General features: G+C 35.9%; 1 protein-coding gene across 3 annotated transcripts in view; it reads left to right on the top strand.

Moving 5' to 3' along the window:
- The window catches only part of LOC150079799 (teneurin-a-like), a 351,321-nt gene that overhangs the window by 159,458 nt on the left and 171,543 nt on the right, over nt 1-20,320 (top strand). For all 3 annotated transcript variants that reach the window (XM_090383375.1, XM_090383374.1, XM_090383373.1), the window contains 2 exons: nt 11,325-11,435; nt 11,558-11,880. In XM_090383375.1, the coding sequence (XP_090239501.1) occupies nt 11,325-11,435; nt 11,558-11,880 (434 nt within the window). The remainder of the gene's footprint in view (nt 1-11,324; nt 11,436-11,557; nt 11,881-20,320) is intronic.

Raw genomic sequence — 20,320 nt, 5'->3', positions numbered from 1 at the left:
TATTTTTAGGTTGCCGAACAATATAATTCAGATTAGGACCACTGAAGTGTTCCAGCGAGAAGTTTACGAAGAACAGTGAGGTTATTCTCTAAAAGCAACGGAGTCTATGAGATAGATTGAATATTGGATCAGGAGAATCAATTTGGATATAGCCAGGGGATGGCCAATGATCGATTGAGCCACCTTATGATACAATATTCTATGTTCAACTGTTTATAGATATATGATTTTGTACCAGATGACCATATTGTGGTGGTCTACATGCGAATAGGCACTAAACATGTTTGGGCTTATTTGGCCAGAAGCGTGTTATTCCTGCTAGTAGACCATATCAACAGACACATACAAGTGTATTGCACCAGTATAATCAAGGAGTTGTTCTCGATCAAATGAAGAGAGGCAAATTGATTATGGATCGAGAAATGTGGGGCAAACACTCTATGACCATTGGAGACATAGAAAAACTGTAGCGTTTGCTTTTAAAGGCTGATTCCGATTTGGATAGCTTGTTCGACTAGTATGAGATTGTAGCTGTGCTGTAGTAAACGTAAGAACGACAGCAAACAGCATTGGACAATCTCTGTACCTGTTAGAAAAAGTTTGAACCACAACATACCATTTCAGTTTATTTTCAAACTCGTTGAACATGACCGCAACACAATAGTCCGGGAACTTTATTACCACACCTCGTATATATCAAGGAGAATAAGCTTTATCTCTTTATTTCCTTTATACAAGACTCTTTAACATAATCTTTCAGCTCTGCCAATTGTGCTTTTAAGATTCGATTTCCATAGGCCGACAAGTGCATTTTGGGAGGTTCCTTAAAGTATTTCGGTGTAATTTCAATATGGTCGATTTTTGATTCCAAAAACTGAGTAGCATTTTCAATTGCATTAATTGTGTCGGATTTTATCTAGTTTCCTTTATTTCTTTTCATCTGTAACTCCTAAGTTCATCAGCAACGTCCTTAAGCTGATCAGAGAGTTGTAATACAGTCATTTGAATAGTTTTAAGATGATCAAAGCTGATAGTTGACGTATCCTCCAGGGCAAAACGTCAGCGAGCGTAGAACATTATTGACATTGCAGTTCTTCTCCTTTGTTGGACTTTTGTCTTTACAAAAGGTACATTTGAATGATTTCTTAATTTTCTTTGAAAATGTTTTCAAAGAGAGCAGTAAATTTCGCAGGTGCGGGCACCACAAGATTTACACCAAATAAATATCCAGCTTCTTCGATACACAAAGCGCAATAATTTTTTCTGCTTAAATATACACCAAGTTGAACCAGTTGTGAACCGTATGTTGTTGGTCTAATATGGTCTAAATTGCGTGTGTTCTGTGGTCTATTGGCTGGACGATAAACCTCAGTTTCCTGGAGAAAAAACCATGCAATCCTATCCTGCGACCAATTAACTGAGTTACGTTGTAAAAAAAGCCCATAAAAATTCATGGCGTCATGGACTGGATTCAAACTCGGATCTTTTAAACCCATTGTGGGTAGTAAGGTGCTTATATGCACTGTGTTACCTGCGAGGGCTTGTGAGCACCGCCAGATGATAGATCAGGAGGGTGCAAACTTCAACCCTTAGAAATTGATGATAAGAAGGGTTCAGAATTCCTGTGAGTCTTCGTTGACTATTTTGAGTGTCTTAATAAGTTTACCACCTCTTTATGTTATAATTATGTCCAAAATGCTCGGGAATATCCTGTTCAAACGACCATGAATCTGCTATTCAGACAGGTCGCAAGACAAGACAATCAGTCCTGGGTTTCTCTTAGCCAAAGATGAGTCATGATTTTACCTGTTAGTACAAGAAGAGGTAAAATCATGAATCATCTAAGGATCATAATCGTCTGCATGCTGGAGGTACGATATGCCTCAATAATGTGTGATGAGATATCACAATCTGCGAGTACTTGGTACCTTCATTTTTCCAAATATGGAGGAACCTAGAAGGAATTACTATACACTGAGTTGGATTTGCATTAGCAACTCCTACTTAATTGCTGAAGAGCGGCCTGTGAGTACTAACCATTCATTGCACAATGTGTCCAGTAATAAGCGCACATTGTCGAATGGCTGTAGCAAAGAATGTCCTTTTTCCAGTAGGGAAAAGGTAGCCGTTCCCGACTTTGGGCCTTCACCAATGCCTTCCTACACAAGAGGGTGTTGCTAATGCAAAGCCAACTCAATGTATAATATAATTGGATAATTGTTTTGAAGATAATAAACTCTCCAAGAATACAATTCGTGATTTGTACTGAAGAAAAATTTTCTTTGACGTAAATCGAGTACGTACAACTTCAGCTGTCAGTTTGCGCTTTTGCCAGATCAGACCATTTAACAGCCCTCATTTGGGTCTCGTGAAGGCGTTACTATTACTTCCTGTTTGAACTCGTTGCCAAAAAGTGGTCTTGCGAGTGTGCATGACCAGGAAACTCTACTTGGCAAGGAAATATCCGATTTTTATTCAGCGAAGTAGCTCATTGGTGTGACTTCGAAACTCTAGTTGGTATAATTAAATGAATGAAACCGTGTTACAACGTTGCAAAAATTGTTTCGGGAAGAAAGGTTTTTATTCATAAGGAAGATTCGCCCTGCTTGCCAGACATAGTTAAACTACAGGATATGTGTCGCGATGCACCTTGCATAAAAATCATGGATTCAGTTCGAAAAATCGTTTCGTGCAGGCATTTAAAATATCATGGGTCATACACACTTTCATTCAATATGCACCTGCAAGCCCATTTCGATAAATATGGATGGACAAAAGGAATAATTGGTTTTGCTTTCCTTAAATAATTCTTCTTGAACACAGGGAACATTTCCAAAACTATTGGGACAATATAATTGGCATGTCTAAAAGTCTTTTTCCTTAAATACGCTAAATTGTCAAAAGTATTGGGGCCAATAAGCAGAATAAATGGACTAATATACGAATCTCGTTGATGTGAGGAATGTTTATGGGCCTTTTTCACAACGTGGCATTCTTAGTTAGTCTCAGGCGTTGGTGGCGTGGTTTTCTCTCCCGGAAAATCGTGTTTTTCGTCCAACGAATAGAAAATCAACAACAGAACACGGCCTTATTTGCCGATGCTCCTAAAACCCAACAACAGCAACTTGGTTTTCACTCACTGCAATCTATTGGTTTTTAAGAATTCTGTAAATAGAAATTAAAACGTTTTAAGCAATAAAGTGTTTTCATCTTCAGGGGGCTACAAATAATGACAAAGCTCGAAAGTGATTGCCTAATGGTGTTTCAGAAGTAATAATCTATAACTCATTTATTTATAAGGTATTCCCCGGTGCCATTTACACAGCTAAGAGCGCTGTGGATCGCGTTGGGGAATTTATTCCACCGAAGTTGAGAAATATTTCGCGCCCGGTTGGGAGAAACTCTTCAAGCTTTTCGTCCTGCAAAAGAGTAAAATTAACAGCAGAATGACGCGATATAAAATGCTTCATGGTCTTGCCACTAATTCTTGAACAGCGCATTCCAAACAACGTGGCCGAGTTAGCCAGTACCAGCGAGGGTAGCATGGTTATTCTCCCAGAAACTGGGGTTTTTCATTCAACAAACAGAAAATCGACCACAGAACACGAAATTTATAGACAATCTACACGTAGCAATATGGATTTAGTCGCTGATGCTCCTAAAACCCTAAACAACAACGAATCCCAACTGTTTCCACAATCTGAAAAATACTAAAACTCAAAATATTCCAGTGAGTGAAAACTGCGCGATGTGGTAAAAAGAGTCCAGAGTGAACTCTGAAGACTTCACTCAATGACAGCCACACATGTTTACCAGAGAAAGTAAAGCAGGTGGTAAAAATGAACGCTTTCCCTTAACATTTAATTAATGGTTGGAAGAACACACACATAGACAGACACACAGTCACTAAAAGACTTCATTAAAGTGAAAGTAATTAAAGAAATTTCTCAGCAATACATTACCGGAGATGGCAGCTGCTACGGTCGGAGGACAGGACATCTGTAACTACATCCCGCCTATCATTCCGAACTTTCGTATACGAAACAAAACCGATAAAAACACAGGGGGGGTGTTTCAAAGTGACACTTTTAGGACAGTATCACCCTTTAAACATCGCTACAGATTCATTAACTACGTTTACCAGCAGTTGGTTTCTTTTGTTCTGGATTGTTGAAACCACAACTCCCAACTGTAATGAGTATCCCACAGAGGCTGACACTTTTAAGGTATTTTTCTAATCGGCAAGTGCTTTTAGATTCAAAATCCTTAAAAATTGAACCTTTAGAAAAATGAATTTACTCTTTCCCTTAAGGGATTCACTGCACCCAAAAGGGACTTTTAATTCTACTAATCGCTTTCTTTTCTTCAGAGAGATTGTTACACCGTCTTCGTTGTTGATTGGAGAAATTACCTTCTTTCTTGAGCGCACTGTGGGTGGCTAATTCCATTAAACACTTAAAACTCTGTCGCACGCACATAACCAGTCAAGTGCGAACCGCAATTTAAAGGCGTAAAAAGGCCCAAAAATAAACACACTTGGAAGGCGCTGATAGGCGCTTATCCGAATATTCCATCAGTTTAAATGGTAAATGCTAATTCTGACATGGTAATTGTAATTATGAATTAAAAATTATGTGCAATTTTATGATCAAGTTTTTTTTAAATTCTTAATTTAACCGGGCGTCTGAATTATTATACATAAAAATAGAAAAAGAAGATTAATAAACCTGCACTCATGGATAGGATCGTTGTCTTCCCAACACAAGATGGAAAAGACCCGGGTTCGAGTCCCTTCGATGACGGAAAGAATTTTTATGGGCCTTTTTCAAAACGTGGCCGAGTTATTCGGTCTCAGGCGAGGGTAACATAGTTTTTCATCCAGTAAATAGAAAATTTATCATAGAACACAGCCCACATATACGGAGAAATATGACCCTAGTCCGGCCAATGCTCCTAAAAATAACTCCAATAAAAATAGCTAAATGAACCGAATTTTATTCTCCCAGAAAATCGAATTTTTTGTCCCAAAAATTATTCAAGATGGCAATTGCGTGGTAAAGTCATCAGCGACTTAGACTATATTTCGCAGTACATATTATGTCTTTAAATTGCAAATGCTACCCTGAGATTAAATTGCAAATGCTACTCTTCCCTGAGACTGATTAACTCAGCTACGCAGTGAAAAAGGCCCATAAAAATTCCCCACATCATTGATGGGATTCGAACCTAGGCCTTTTCAGTGTTGGAACGACCTTGGTGCTACTTGAGCAGACGGATACTATTGAAAAAAAAACTAAAAACCATTATTTTTAAACCACCCTGAATAATTAAATTCATCTGCGTCTTATGTCTGTTAATTGCGTGTGTTCTATGGTCGATTTGTCTGTTTTGCTGGAGGAAAAACTCGAGTTGCCTGGAGAAATCACCGTGATATCTACGCCTGAGACCGACTAACTCAGCTACGGAGTGAAAAAATCCCAGTAAAGTTCCTCGCGTCATCGACAGGATTCGAACCCGGGCCTTTTCCACCGGTGTGAGGAGGACGGTGACAATACCACTGTGCTACACACAGACCTATTAAAAAGGCGGGCTACCTCACTAGAGGCTTGTTCATACTAGGGCTGTTTGAAAAGTACGGTAAGAAATGTTTTTAATGAAAATATATATTTCATAGCCAAAGAATGAAGTTATACATACATACATTTCTCACCAAAAGTTTGGAATGACAGTGTGGGACAACAGTTTTCGTTATTATTTTTTTTTTTTACTGATTTTTGATCAAAATATCCTCCAGAAGATTTTATCATTGCCTTAGACAGATGTGGCATTCTGGCGGTTAGTTTTATATACTAGTGTCTTGACTAACATTATTCCAAGCGATCTGCAAGGTCTCCCATAAATTTTGTGGAGATGGGCAGATCCATAGACTTCATGGTCTAGATGATCCCATAAAAGCTTTATTAGGTTTAAGTCAGGCGATTGAGATGGCCACACCATAATTTGCGATACCTGTTGTTTAGTTGCTAAAAAGGTCCAGCACAGCTGAGCTTCGAGTCATTATCTTGTTGATCAACAATATTTTAGTGTTCTTTTCTTAAGATTCTTTCAATTCTGATGTCACCACTCCAGAAAAACAGAAGAAACCCAAATCATAATGCACCCACCATTGTGCTTGACTAAGCAAATTTGGATCCATCCGTCTACAGTACATTTTCCGCTCTTCAATTGTCCAATGTTGATGGCACCCTATCCCAACCCAACCGTTTCTTTAAATTTTCGGGATTTAATAAGGGTTTTCGGACCACTATCCGACCACGTCCTGCTTGTTTAAGTCAGTGGATTGAACTCAAGTTGGATGATTTCAGGTGCAGTAAGTCCTCTTGTTTAGAAATCAGTGTTACGGTCTTATCTTGATCGTGGTAAATACTTTAAACTGCCACTCTCCTTGAATCGTCGAATGGTAGTTTGTACTCCTTTAAATGAAACACCTAGTGTTTTGCCAATTCTTCTCATGGAATAACTAACACCACTCTTTCTGAATGACGGGTGTTCGTTTTTTATTAGTTACAGTTCTTACTCCTCAATTTATATTATTGCAGAACACTAGAATCATCTACAATGTTCTGTATAAGTGAAACAATACTCCCACTTTCTAAAATATTCTACAATCATCTACCACATTCAGGAGTCTTCTACGCCTTCTGGAATATTCTCCAATATTCTACAAATTTCTTAAATATTATTTAAGAAAAATTGAAACGTGATTAAAAACTTTTAGGTGGAGTGTAGGTGGAACTATATCAGTGGACTCTTTTGCACAGACATTTTATCCATATGAGTAGACTCCATAGACCAACCTACAGAAGAATACAAACTATTACAGACACCACATCCTAACACCTGTTAACTTGTCTTTTGCGAAATCTTCTGATGTTCCTCAGTATTTCTGTGGTGTGCAATCTCGCTAACTGAATAAAATTAACACAATTTGAAAGCTCAATATTCTACCGGATTTAAATCTTTCTAGATTTAATATGTTTAGATTTATGGTTTTTCCCTCAAGGACTTTGATGTAATCATCCATCGATTTGTAGCTACCCCAACCACTTATTCATGTATAATATTGTATTTCGATTTTGATAAAGCCCATTTGTCTGTTAATACCTTCAAAATCCATCAGTCGATATTATTCCATCGTCGAACAAACCACCTGGCATTATCTTTCATCCCGGTACTTGTTATTTTATCCCTTGGTAAATTTATTTTTTTATCCCCGGGTAATTTTTCTGTATCAATTGCTTCAACTGAGAAAACAATTCCATGATTATTTCCTTTGAAGAGCGTTGGTTGGGGACTCAGGTTCCAATAAAGTCAACCGAACACGAAATCAAATTCAAGAAACTTGTAAGTGCTGAAGAAAAGACATTTGATTAGGATATTGGATTCTGTCTGTAGCCAACTACAAACGTCCGGTTAAGAAAATTGATTTGCATATCATATAAGATAATGATACGAAGGAGGAAGAAGTGAGTTTCATAAAAGATTGATTTAAGGGATTATTGAAACTGTCCCCCACTACACAACACACCCCTCTTTAGATATTACACAAGATCTCAAAGTTCCCTCATTTGACAAGTTCCAGGACTGAGTCGATTTATATCAAACTAGATGGTAGAATGAAAATATTTTTCAAATTTCTTTAAGTACACTGCTGGACAAAATTAACAGAACACGTAGAAAAGTGGTGGGACTCGTTCAGCTTGAGATGAAGAGGGACAAAAGTTGGTATGGTGATGTACCATGGAATAACGATAAAATGAGACAGCAAGGAACTTCGGACAGGAAAAGGGACATTTATAGGGTGTTCCACACACGTTTCATCTGAATTAATCATACTGATCATGGCAGTCGTTGGATGTCTTCAGTCTCAAGATATTCCTCCTCCACTTGAGCTCAATATGCAATGGCGTTGTCGAGCAGGAAAAGAAAATTGGGCCAACCACATCCCTAAAAAGTCGCACATATGGTTCTCAATACCTCTGCGCACTTACGTATCCCTAACAGAAACATGGAGGGGTGGCCATTGATCATTATTCCACTCCACAAGAGAACATCACCTCCAAGTGTCCCTTTCTCTGATGTTGGAGGGATGGTACCGCATTCCTCATTGTCTCCAGATGAAATAAGTAGGTTAAACAGAACTCTTTTATTGTGAACGGTGTCTCCCAAGACTCTGTTCACAATAAAATATTCATGAAAAACATTTTGTTCTATTAATTTTGTCCAGCAGTGTATATATCCAAAAGATCTAAATATTGTCTGACTTAAAAAGGCTGACCTCGACCCACAAGCTCCATTTATTTCTTCTACTATTTCTTTCCATTGCTTCTAAACAACTATATATATCTCTCTCTTTTCTTTCTTTCTTTCTTTCGCTTATCTCTTGCACCTAGCAATGTCATACGTTGACGCTAACAATGGCCTGTTACCATCCAACCCCCTTCCACTCCCTCCTCTCCCCCCAGCAAACTAGCTTGCCTTTCCAGCGCATTATACTCCAACGATGACTACGATGTCAGCCATTTTTACAGCCCTCTCGAGTACTGTTGGCTGATAAGATTTCAGAGGACGCAGAAACATACAATCATCTGGACCCCGGGAGTTTTCCAGGAGACGGGAAATTTTTCGTTTGGTGGAGGAAGTAAGCAGACGTAAAGAAAAACGGAAAAGACAATTATGGCGGTGGAAGCAAATAAATAGGTGAAAGATGGTCTCTGAAGCTCACAAATATCCCCAACCAAGCGAAATGTGTACATAAAGTAATAAGGTGGATGGGGAGAGCCGGCCCTGTTTAGGTATTAGGAAAGAAACGCGAACAGATAAGTGGAGGAACGCAACTCGGATCCAAAAACTTTACATATTGTTAAAGGTTGCTATTGGTTACATCGAGGTCAAGGGAACGCCGGTGACAAAGTAAAAGGCAAGAAATCGAAATTGTTTTATATCCCTTCGCATCTGAAACCAGAGAGAGAGGAATTCAACATCAAACACTGATCACCAAGAGAAATAAAGCCACCTAGGACCTTCAACAAGTCAAAATGAAAAACAAAAAGAAGGGAGGCCATTTGGCAGATATTTGGACTTATCTTGTTGAGGATATCGGAACTTAATATAAATGCAGTTGCTTCCATCCTGGAATTTCGAAGATATAAAGCGCAACAACAATTTCCCTGGACACAAATATATTACTCGCAGATAAAACAGAAGATGGTATTGTCATAAAACCTTGGAGTATGGAATGCCAAAGTTGGTGGATATTAAAATACTCCTTTTTGAGTTCACTCCAACGTGTTTCATTTCCATCAAGTGCGTTACCATGGCGACCGAAGTTAGCAATCACCTCCCGGTCACTAAGCAATTATCCAAACCCTATCTGGGAGACCACTAACATGTCCAAATTTTCCCCGAATCCCCCAAAGGGAATCAATGAATGAATGAAGTAACTGAGACCTAAGCCACTTGTCTATTGACCTTCTTGGATGACTTAGCGAGGACCTTTTCCCTGTTGTCAACAGATTGCTGGAGGTAGGAGAATAACAGATTACTTCGATATTGACGGAAGGTTGTTATCGAGAAAAGGTGGGGACGCGTCGTATTAGTCGTCTGTGACTGCGAAAGAGGGACCATTATCCATGCTACGATGCGGGAATTAAGTGTCGTGTTTGAGTAGCGATAGACCTACGGGAGATTTTAATGAAGTACTGCGACCTCAAAAACTCTGCAATTAATCGAAGATCGTTTGGATAACAACACACCAGTTGTGTTACCATCATTAAAGATTAATTATTTTAACCATCAATGTTGGTGCTCATTGTAAGATTTCTTTTCCAGCTATGAGTTCTCTAAATCGTTTGGCTAACACTACACTCATTACGTTACCATTAGCATCATTAAAGATTGATTATTTTAAACATCAATGTTGGCACTCATTGGAAGATTTCTTTTCCAGCTATGAGTTCTCTAAATCGTTTGGTTATCAATATACCCGTTATGTTACCATTATTAGTATCATTAAAGATTAATTATTTCAATCATCAGTGTTGGCACTCATTGTAAGATTTCTTTTCCAGCTATGAGTTCTCTAAATCTTTTGGCTACCAGTACACCCATTACGTTACCATTACCATCATTAAAGATTGATTATTTTAACCATCAATGTTGGTACTCATTGGAAGATTTCTTTTCCAGCTTTGAGTTCTCTAAATCGTTTGGTTATCAATATCATTAAAGATTGATTACTTCAATCATCAGTGTTGGTACTCATTGTAAGATTTCTTTTCCACCAACGAGTTCTCTGCATCGTTTTGATAACAATACACCCATTATATTACCATTACTAGTACCATTAAAGAATAATTATTTTAACCATCATTGTTGGTACTCATTGTAAGATTTCTTTACCAGCTATGAGTTCTTTAAATCGGTTGTATAACAATACACCCATTATGTTACCAATACTAGTATCATTAAAGATTAATTATTTTAACTCAATGTTGGTACTCATTGTAAGATTTCTTTTCCAGCTATGAGTTCTTTAAATCGGTTGGATGTCGTATGGTAACATAATGGTTGAATACACCCATTATGTTACCATTAGTATCATTAAAGAATAATTATTTTAACCATCATTGTTGGTACTCATTTTAAGATTTCTTTTCCACCTATGAGTTCTCTAAATCGTTTGGATAGCAGTACACCCATTATATTACCATTATTAGTATCATTAAAGATTAATTATTTTAACCATCAATGTTGGTACTCATTGTAAGATTTCTCTTCCAACTATGAGTTCTTTAAATCGGTTGTATAACAATACACCCATTACGTTACCATTACTGGTATCATTAAAGATTAATTATTTTAACTCAATGTTGGTACTCATTGTAACATTTCTTTTCCAGCTATGAGTTCTTTAAATCGGTCGGACAACAATATGCCCATTATGTTACCATTAATATCATAAAGATTAATTATTTTAACTATCAATGTTGGTACTCATTGTAAGATTTCAAGTTTTGGATAGCAATTTCAAGTAACATTGTAAGTTTTGGATAACAACACACCCATTATGTTACCATTACTAGTATCGTTAAAGATTAATTGTTTTAACCATCTATGTTGGTACTCATTGCAAGATTTCTTTTTCAACTATGAGTTCTTTAAATCGGTTGGATAACAATACATCCATTATGCTACCAATAGTATCATTAAAGATTGATTATTTTAACTCAATGTTGGTACTCATTGTAAGATTTCTTTTCCAGCTATGAGTTCTCTAAATGTCCACCCAGAGAGCACTAAACCTTGTATTGTCATCGAAGACAGGGAAAATACCGACACATTTACAGATACGACAATGGCGACACCAAGCAGAAGTGAGTGGTACTTCAGTTTTGGAAATATTTATTGTCGATCTTTAGTTGTGGTAGTGTGGTATCTATTGTAAAGTGGACGCTGAGTTGTAATCTTTGGATGTTGTTTTTTTGTTCTTTTGCAGCGTTACAACAGCGACTCGACCTTGAGACCACCTCTGGTGGAGGCGTGACCCCTCAAACGGTGTGCATGTTAGGGCCTTCCGAAGCAGCGTTTTACAAGAAGGTGCAATTAGGAGGTCCGTTAATGAAGACTCTTCAGGCTTATGATTCGTGGAACTTGTGGTTTAGCCAAGCAGAATCGGCTTTTGTTCGGTTTAATTTCTCAGTGCCATCTAGTGCTAGGCTGGCCCTTCTGGCGAGGAAGAACGAACCTCCTTCCATAACTGCCTACGACATCTTGGAGGTGATTGCCGAGGAACACAGACTCTACAAAAGGACAACCAGCGTAAGTAGACTTAGTTAGGATTAGTGATCTCAAGAAATCTGTTTTACCACTGTCCTGTATTGTAAAGCTATCATTATGGGCCCTCGTGGGTAACATAGTTGGTTAAATCGCCATCCTTCACACTGGGTGGAAAAGACCTGTGTTCGAGTCCCATCGATGATTTGAGGAATTTTTATGAGCTTTTTTTACTTTATGGAGTCATTCCAACAACAACAACAACAAAATACTGTCATATTAAAGCGATCTGAGAAGCACCTCATCTACAATATGTCTGTAAACAGTGTGTGTTCTCTGGTTAGTTTGTCTGTTTTCTGGACAAAAAATTCGAGGTAGGAGGCAGGGAGGAAAACTTTTGTGTCCTCATCTGAAGCCTACTAACTCGGCCAATGAGTGAAAAAGATCCCATAAAAGTTTCACGCGCTGTTGATGGAATTGGAATCCGGTCCTTTCCACTTGGTGTGGGGAGGACTGTGATCATGACCACTGTGCCACCCGACCACCAAGATCTTTCCAACATATTTGTTTTATTTCTTTTGTGAAGACGATTCCTGGTTAATAATGTAGCCAGCAAATCCGATCAATGTAGTGTTGAGTTGGGTTGTTGAGTAATCGGGCTCTCAGCCCAGTAGTAGTAGGTTATACGACTCAATGGTTTACGTCCTAACCCTGTGGAGGTGGGCCGGACTGTTCAAGCAGGGATAGCCTTGATCTAGGCTCATTCCATCAGAGTTGCTGGTGATGTGGATTTTTTTAGATTCATTCCATCAGGACTGCCAGCGACCTTGGACTTTTTGGAATCATTTCAATGAATTAGGGCAATCAAAATGTCAAAACGAACTAAGAGAAACAGTGGAAACTCAGGTTTTTTATCCATCAAAGAGAAAATCGACCTCGGAACACGTGCAATTTACTGACAATATGGCCTTAGTCGCCGATGTTTTGAATCTCATAAAATCCTACAAGAACTAGAACCTGTTGGTTTACATGTTTTGCGGGATGAAAAACCGACATCTTTTTCAATAAATTATTCGGCAAAGTTCCGTTACTTATTTCATAAAACACAAACTCTGAAGCAATACAAGGATAACGTAGGCATCAAGAGAAGTAAAAAATATTGAATTAAATTATAAAAAAAACACCTCGGAACGTTTAAGAAAGTGTTTTTTTTTTTTTTTTTTTTGTTTCATTGTTGCTTTTAGTGCGCCTTATACGTCTCCTACGATCGCACGATAAACAAGAGGAATACGCAAATCGTTCCGACACTTAGGTTCAACGGCTGAGTGTCGAACTGAAGGCGAACAATTCTTTGAACAAAGAAAAATAACCGCCGCCGCTGCCTGGCGCGAGCAAACATTCTAAAGAATTTACCTTCGAAACGCCCCGTGTTAACGCACGGCCAACTTTGTATTACATTTTCACTGGCGTTGTTCAAAAAAAAAGGATTGATCTACGGAGTGCAAACATTCGATTCGAACAGTCGACGAAAGTTGGCCGAACGAAAACTTTAACGATTTTTTTTTACGTATACGACGCCTTAATGCGGCCCGTTGCGAGGGACCCTTGGCCGGGTTAAAAATAAACATCGGATCGCGCTAAAGTGATGATTTGTATTAACAATATATCGGAAGGGCTGTTGCTGGCGGACGAATATTGACGTGTTTTTCTTGGCCTTCTTCCAAGAATTTCATTCATTTTGCCACATTACTTCTATTTTTTTTGCATCTCGTGTATATATTTGTTGGCTTTCAGATATAAGTTTGGAGCGCTTTCGTTTCATTTTGGCAGGGCAGTGTTGAGTGGAGAGGCTTTCCCAGAAATAAATGCGCGCGTATCTTTTAAGTTTTGCTCGATGATACGAAGGGAAGAAAGATGAAGGGGAGGGGGGACGGAGACCCACATTTTAGGAGCGTGCGAACCTACTCTCTCTCTCTTTCTCCTACTCTTAGCCTATACTTTCTTTCTCTTAGCCTATACTTCTCTCTCTCTTTCTCCTACTCTTTCTTTCTTTCTCTTAGCCTATACTTCTCTCTCTCTTTCTCCTACTCTTTCTTTCTTTCTTTCTCTTAGCCTATATTTCTCTCTCTCTTTTTCTCTTAGCTTCTATCTTTTTCTCTCTCCTTTCTCTTTCCTTCTTTCTCTGTCTCCCTCATTCTTTCTCTCTGTCTCTTTCATTTTTCTCTCCTCATTCTTTCTCTCTGTCTCATCTCTCATTCTTTCTCTCTTCTCTCTCCTGTCTCTCTCTCACATTCTTTCTCCCTTCGCTCTCATTCTTTCTTTCTCCGTTTCCCTTTATTCATTCTCTGTCTCCTTCATTCTTTCTCTCTGTCTCCTCTTTCATTATTTCTCTCTCCTCTCTCTCATTCTTTCTCACTCTGTCTCATCTCTCATTCTTTCTCTTTGCTCTCTCATTCTTTCTCTATCTGTCTCATCTCTCATTCTTTCTCTTTGCTCTCTCATTCTTTCTCTATCTGTCTCATCTCTCATTCTTTCTCTCTTCGCTCTTTCATTCTTTCTCTCTTCGCTCTCTCATTCTTTCTCTCTCTGTTTCCCCATATTCATTTTCTCTGTCTCCCTCATTCTTTCTCTCTGTCTCCTCTTTCATTGTTTTTCTCTCCTCTCATTCTCTCTCTCTGTCTCATCTCTCATTCTTTCTGTCTTCTCTCGCTCCTGTCTCTCTCTCATTCTTTCTCCCTTCACACTCATTCTTTCTCTCTCCGTTTCCCCTTATTCATTCTCTTTCTCTGTCTCCCTCATTCTTTCTCTCTGTCTCCTCTTTCATTCTTTCTCTCTCCTGTCTCTCTCTCTCAGTGTAATCTCTCATTCTTTCTCTCTCCTGTTTCTCTCTCAGTGTCATCTCTCATTCTTTCTCTCTGTGTCTCATTCTTTCTCTTTCTCTCTTTTAGCCCATTTCTCTTTCTTTCGCTTTCTACCCCTTTCTTTCTCTCTGTGTCTCATTCTTTCTCTTTCTCTCTTTTAGCCCATTTCTCTTTCTTTCGCTTTCTACCCCTTTCTTTTTCTCTGTGTCTCATTCTTTCTCTCTCTCTCTGTCTCCCTTATTCTCTCTCTCTCTGTTAGCCCATTTCTCTTTCTTTCGCTTTCTACCCCTTTCTTTCTCTTGCGTTTAGCGGCCAAATGAATTTTTGGCGCTAAATGAAAAGTGGACGACAAAATGGTGATAAAAATTGCGCGGTACTTTGGCAGCCCCGGGGAGTGGCAGATGGAAAAACGAGAGCAAAATATGATTGGAAAGGAAAGTATGAAGAGTGGCAGTAATTTGGGAGGTTGTGATTCAAAAAATGTACGATTCAATTATTGGCGAAGAGCGGACAGAAGTGCAGACGGAAAAAGAGGGGACACCGCGCCGTGTCGGGGATACGGAATTGTTAATCACTTTTGGAATGATGTGACGACAAAACCGGAAGAAGCGAAAGGATGAGCACGGAAGACGAACGCCAAAAAGGCACAATTTTAAATGAGACACACTCTCTCTCTCTCTCTACCCTTCTTTCTCCTTCTCTCTTTCATTTCCTTTCTCTAACATTTTTTCTCATTTTCTCTTCTCTCTATCTCTCATTTACTTTCTCTAACATTCTTTCTCCTTTTGTCTTCTCTCTATCTCTCATTTCCTTTTTCTAACATTCTTTCTCCTTTTCTCTTTCATTCCCTTTCTTGTACGCTTTCTTGCATTCTCATTGTTTCTCTGACTATCTTTTCCCTCTCACATTCTCTTTTCGTAGTTCTCTCTCTTTCTTTCTCACAGCCTCTCTTTTTCTTTCCCTTTCTCATAGTCCATTTCTCTCTCTCTCTTTTTCTCCTAGTCTGCCTATTTTCCATTCTCTCATTCTCTTTCTCCTCTTTCTTTCTCTTCATATATATATATATATCTCATTGTTTCGCCTATTCTCTGTCTATCTCTCTTTCTCTGTCTCTCCCATTTCTCTTTCTCTTAGTCCATCCATCTCTCTCTCTCTCTTCATCGATCTCTCTCTTCTCCTATCTCATTCTTTCGCCTACTCTCTTTTTCTCTCACAATTTTGTCTACTTTCTTTTTCCTCTTTCTTTCTCTTAGCTACCTCTCTCTTTCTTTCTACTTCTTTCTTTCGGTTAACCTTTGTCTATCTCTTTCTTCTCTTCTCTCATTCTTTTGCCTACACTCTTTCTTTCTCTTAGTCTATCCCTCTCTTTTTCTCTCATTCTTCTGCCGACTCTATTTCTCTTTCTCTGTTTCTGCCCTTCTTCATTCTTCTCTTAGTCCAACTGTTTCTCCTAGTCTGTCTCTTTTTCTCTCTCTCGTTCTCTTTCTGTCAGTCCATCTCTCTCTTCCTTTCGCCTGTTCTCTTTATTTCTCTTAGTCCATATTTCTCTCTCTTTTTTTTTCTCATTCTTTCGCCGAATCACTTTCTCTTCTCTCTCTCTCTCTCTATCTGTTTCTCTCACTCTATCACTGGCTCCCCTATTCTACTTGTCATTCTCTCTTTGTTTCTCCTGCTGTCTCCCTCTCTCTCAGCTCTCATTCTGTTTCACGTGCCTTCTCTTTCCCATTATACTTTTCTTCTCCAGTCTCTCTCTCTCTCAAAGTTACTCCTGCTGTTTGTCTCTTTCCTGTTCTCCTCCACTCTCTCTCTCTCTGTAAGTATTTCTATTTCTCTTTTAGTCTTTTGCTGTTTCTCTTTAGTTTTCTGTCTTTCTCTTATCTTTCAGTCTCTAGCTAGCTTTTTTGTTTATGCTTATCTTTCTCTCTCTGTTTCCCCCTCCCTATCTCTGTCTTTTGCCAAGAAACTGTAGAAACTTGACAGCAATCAGTAAGAAAACTGCTTTCGTTGTGCACCTGTCGTAAACAGCCCCCGAAATATAAATCACTCAGCTTTTACTTACGAACGGGGTGGGGGGAAAGTGGGCGAAAACATGTTTATGGTCGAATTTGCGACACTTAAGTACGATAAGCGGCGCAAAAACGATGTTCGTTTCATTGCGGTTTAAGTTGTTTCGGCGTAATTTAGCCGTAGCCGCAGCCGCAGCCGCACACTTCCGATATTCTAATTTGGAGGTTGAAATTTTTGCCGTAATTTGGCGGGCTAAGTTCTCCGAAGCAGCCCACCTGCTTACACGGAAATTTTCATCTACGATCCTGATTGCCTCCATCAGCGGAGCCCACCCAGTCAATATTCGGTCCGGAAGAAACGCCTACATATATTATCTACAACTAATACGTTATCTGGCCCGCAATGTGGGATCATTAGCCGCGGGAACATGCTATCTCCGTGTAAAGTATCGCCGCCGTCCACGGGCTGGCCCACTCGCTGTACCGCCATTGATCATAGCCGCCATATTGAATCCGCTGCCATTGTGTACCTGTCTAGCGATAAACATTAGCGCTCTTTTTTAATTATTGTTTCCGCACACCCCTTACTGAATATCACATTTTTCCGCACCACTCGTCGAAGCGCGATACGTTTTATAGTAATTTATGTAGGGGAGGTCGCCTGAAAAAATCACGTCAGCTAAAAACATACACATTAGAGAAAAAGATTAGATAGCGCTAGCTAAAAAATGAGGTTAATGATTTTCTGATTTATTCCAATCTTTCGATTTTATCTCTTAACTATTTTTAAAAAATAAAGAAAGCAAAATCATCGCTATAAATAGCTTCAGCTAAAATAAGAATATTTAAAATGTTTAAAAACGGAAAATGGGTTAAAATGGGTAAACTTTGTAACAGAAATTATGGATTAAAAATTTGTACAAAAAAGAAGTTAAAATTTGTAAAAAAAATTATCGGTTAAAATAAGCAAAAAATTATCGGTTAAAATATGCAAAAAATTATGGGTTAAAATATGCAAAAAACGATGGGTTAAAATATGCAAAAAATTATGGGTTAAAATATGCAAAAAACGATGGGTTAAAATATGCAAAAAATTATGGGTTAAAATATGCAAAAAACTATGGGTTAAATTTGTAAAAAATTATAAATTAAAAATATGGAATATTTTTGAAGAGAAATTATACGTTAAAATATGTAAGATTTGTAAAGAAATTATCATTTAATATTTGTAAAAATATTATGGGTTTTTTTAACATATTTAACCCATAAAAATATTTTTATGGGTTAAATAAAATACATAAACAGATTATCGGTTAAAATAGATAACATTTATGAACAGAAATCAAGGATCAAAATATGTAAAATTTGTAAACGGAAATCATGAGTTAAAATTTGTAAAAGTTGTAAACGGAAATCATGAGTTAAAATTTGTAAAAAATTATAGACTTAAAATATGAAAAATTTTTGAAGAGAAATTATGACTAATAATATGTGAGATTTGTAAACAGAAATCATGAAATCATTTCTGTTTACAAATCATTGAATTATTTTGTTTTATTTAAATGATAATTATAAAAATTATCATTTAAACTAAAGTATCATTTTACACTTAAATGATAATTATAAAAATTATCATTTAAGTGTAAAAACATCAGGGTTTTTTTGTTTTTATAATTTTTTTATAATTTTATTATAATTTTTGATATGTAAAAAATTATCCGTTAAAATACATAAAAGATTATTGATTAAAATTTGTAAACAGAAATGATAGGTTAAAATATATAATATTTATAAACAGAAATCAAGGAACAAAATATGTAAAATTTGTAAACAGAAATCATGAATAAAATTTTGTAAACAGAAATCAAGGAACAAAATATGTAAAATTTGTAAACAGAAATCATGAATAAAAATTTGTAAACAGAAATCAGAAATTAAAATTTGTAAACAAATTATCATTTAAAATTTGTAAAAATATTATGGGTTAAAAATATGTAAAATAATTATCGGTTAAAATATATAAAATTAGTGAACAGAAATCAAAGATCAAAATATGTAAAAGTTGTAAACGGAAATCATGAGTTAAAAATTTGTAAAAAACATTATTTAAAATTTGTAAAAAAATTGGTAAAAATTTATAGACTAACAATATGGAAAAATTGTTTAAGAGAAATTATGAACAAAAATATGTAGAATTTGTATACAGAAATCATAATTGAATTATTTTGTTTTATTTAAGTGATAATTATAAAAATCATAAAAATATGTAAAAATATCAGGGGTTTTTTTATCTTTTTATAATTTTTTATATTTTTATATAATTTTTATATGTAAAAAATTATCCGTTAAAATACATAAAAGATTTTGATTAAAATATGTAAAATTTGTAAACAGAAATGATTGGTTAAAATATAATATTTATAAACAGAAATCAAGGATCAAAATATGAAAAAGTTGTAAACAGAAATTATGAGTTAAAAATTTGTAAAAAATGTCATTTAAAATTTGTAAAAAAAATTATGGTTTAAAATTTGAAAAACTTTATAGACTAAAAATACGAAAATTTTTTAAAGAGAAATTATGACTAAAATAGTAGAATTTGTAAACAGAAAATATAATTTAAATATTTCGTTTTATTTAAATGATAATTATAAAAATATCATTTAAAGATTAAAATATATAAAACATTATTCATTAAAATACATAAAAGATTATTAGATTAAATTAAAATTAAAAAGAAATTAAATTAAATATATAAAATTTATGAGCAGAAATCAAGGATCAAAATATGTAAAAGTTGTAAACAGAAATCAGGAATTAAAAATTTGTAAAAAAGATTATCATTTAAAATTTGTTAAAGAGATTATCATTTAAAATTTGTAAAAAAAATTATGGGTTAAGATTTGTAAAAAATTATAGACTTAAAATACGGAAAAATTTTTTGGAAAGAAATTACGACAAAAAATATGGAATAATATTTCAAGAGAAATTATGACTAAAATGTGTAGAATTTTTAAACATAAATTATCAATTAAATATTTCGTTTTAATAAATCATAATTATAAAAATTATGTAAAAATTATCCGTTAAAATATATAAAAGAATACTGGTTAAAATATGTGAAATTTGTAAACAGAATTGATACATTAAAATATATAAAATTTATGAACAGAAATCACGGATCAAAGTATGTAAAAGTTGTAAACAGAAATCACAAGTTAAAAATTTGTAAAAAAGGTTATCATTTAAAATTTGTAAAAACAATAATGGGTTAAAATTTGTAAAAAAATAAGGCATTAAAATTTGTAAAAAAATAATGCATTAAAATTTGTAAAAAATTAACTTAAAATAGGGAAAAATTTTTGAAAAGATATTATTACGAAAAAATATGGAAACATTTTGACAAAAATATGTAAAATTTGTAAACAGAAATCATGAATTAAATATTTGGTTTTTAAAATTATAATTATAAAATATTATCATTTAAATCATGGGTTAAAATATGTAAAAAATTATCTACTAAAATATATAAAGATTATTGGTTAAAATATGTAAAATTTGGAAACAGAAATGATAGGTTAAAATATATAAAATGTAGGAACAGAAATCAAGGATCAA

This window comes from Mastigoproctus giganteus, chromosome 10 (genome assembly GCF_048544385.1).
Source record: "Mastigoproctus giganteus isolate SK-2022 chromosome 10, ASM4854438v1, whole genome shotgun sequence".
In the NCBI taxonomy this organism is placed as follows: Eukaryota; Metazoa; Arthropoda; class Arachnida; order Uropygi; family Thelyphonidae; genus Mastigoproctus; species Mastigoproctus giganteus.
The sequence above is the reverse complement of the archived record's forward strand: the minus strand, read 5'-3'. Positions and strand labels throughout refer to the sequence as shown.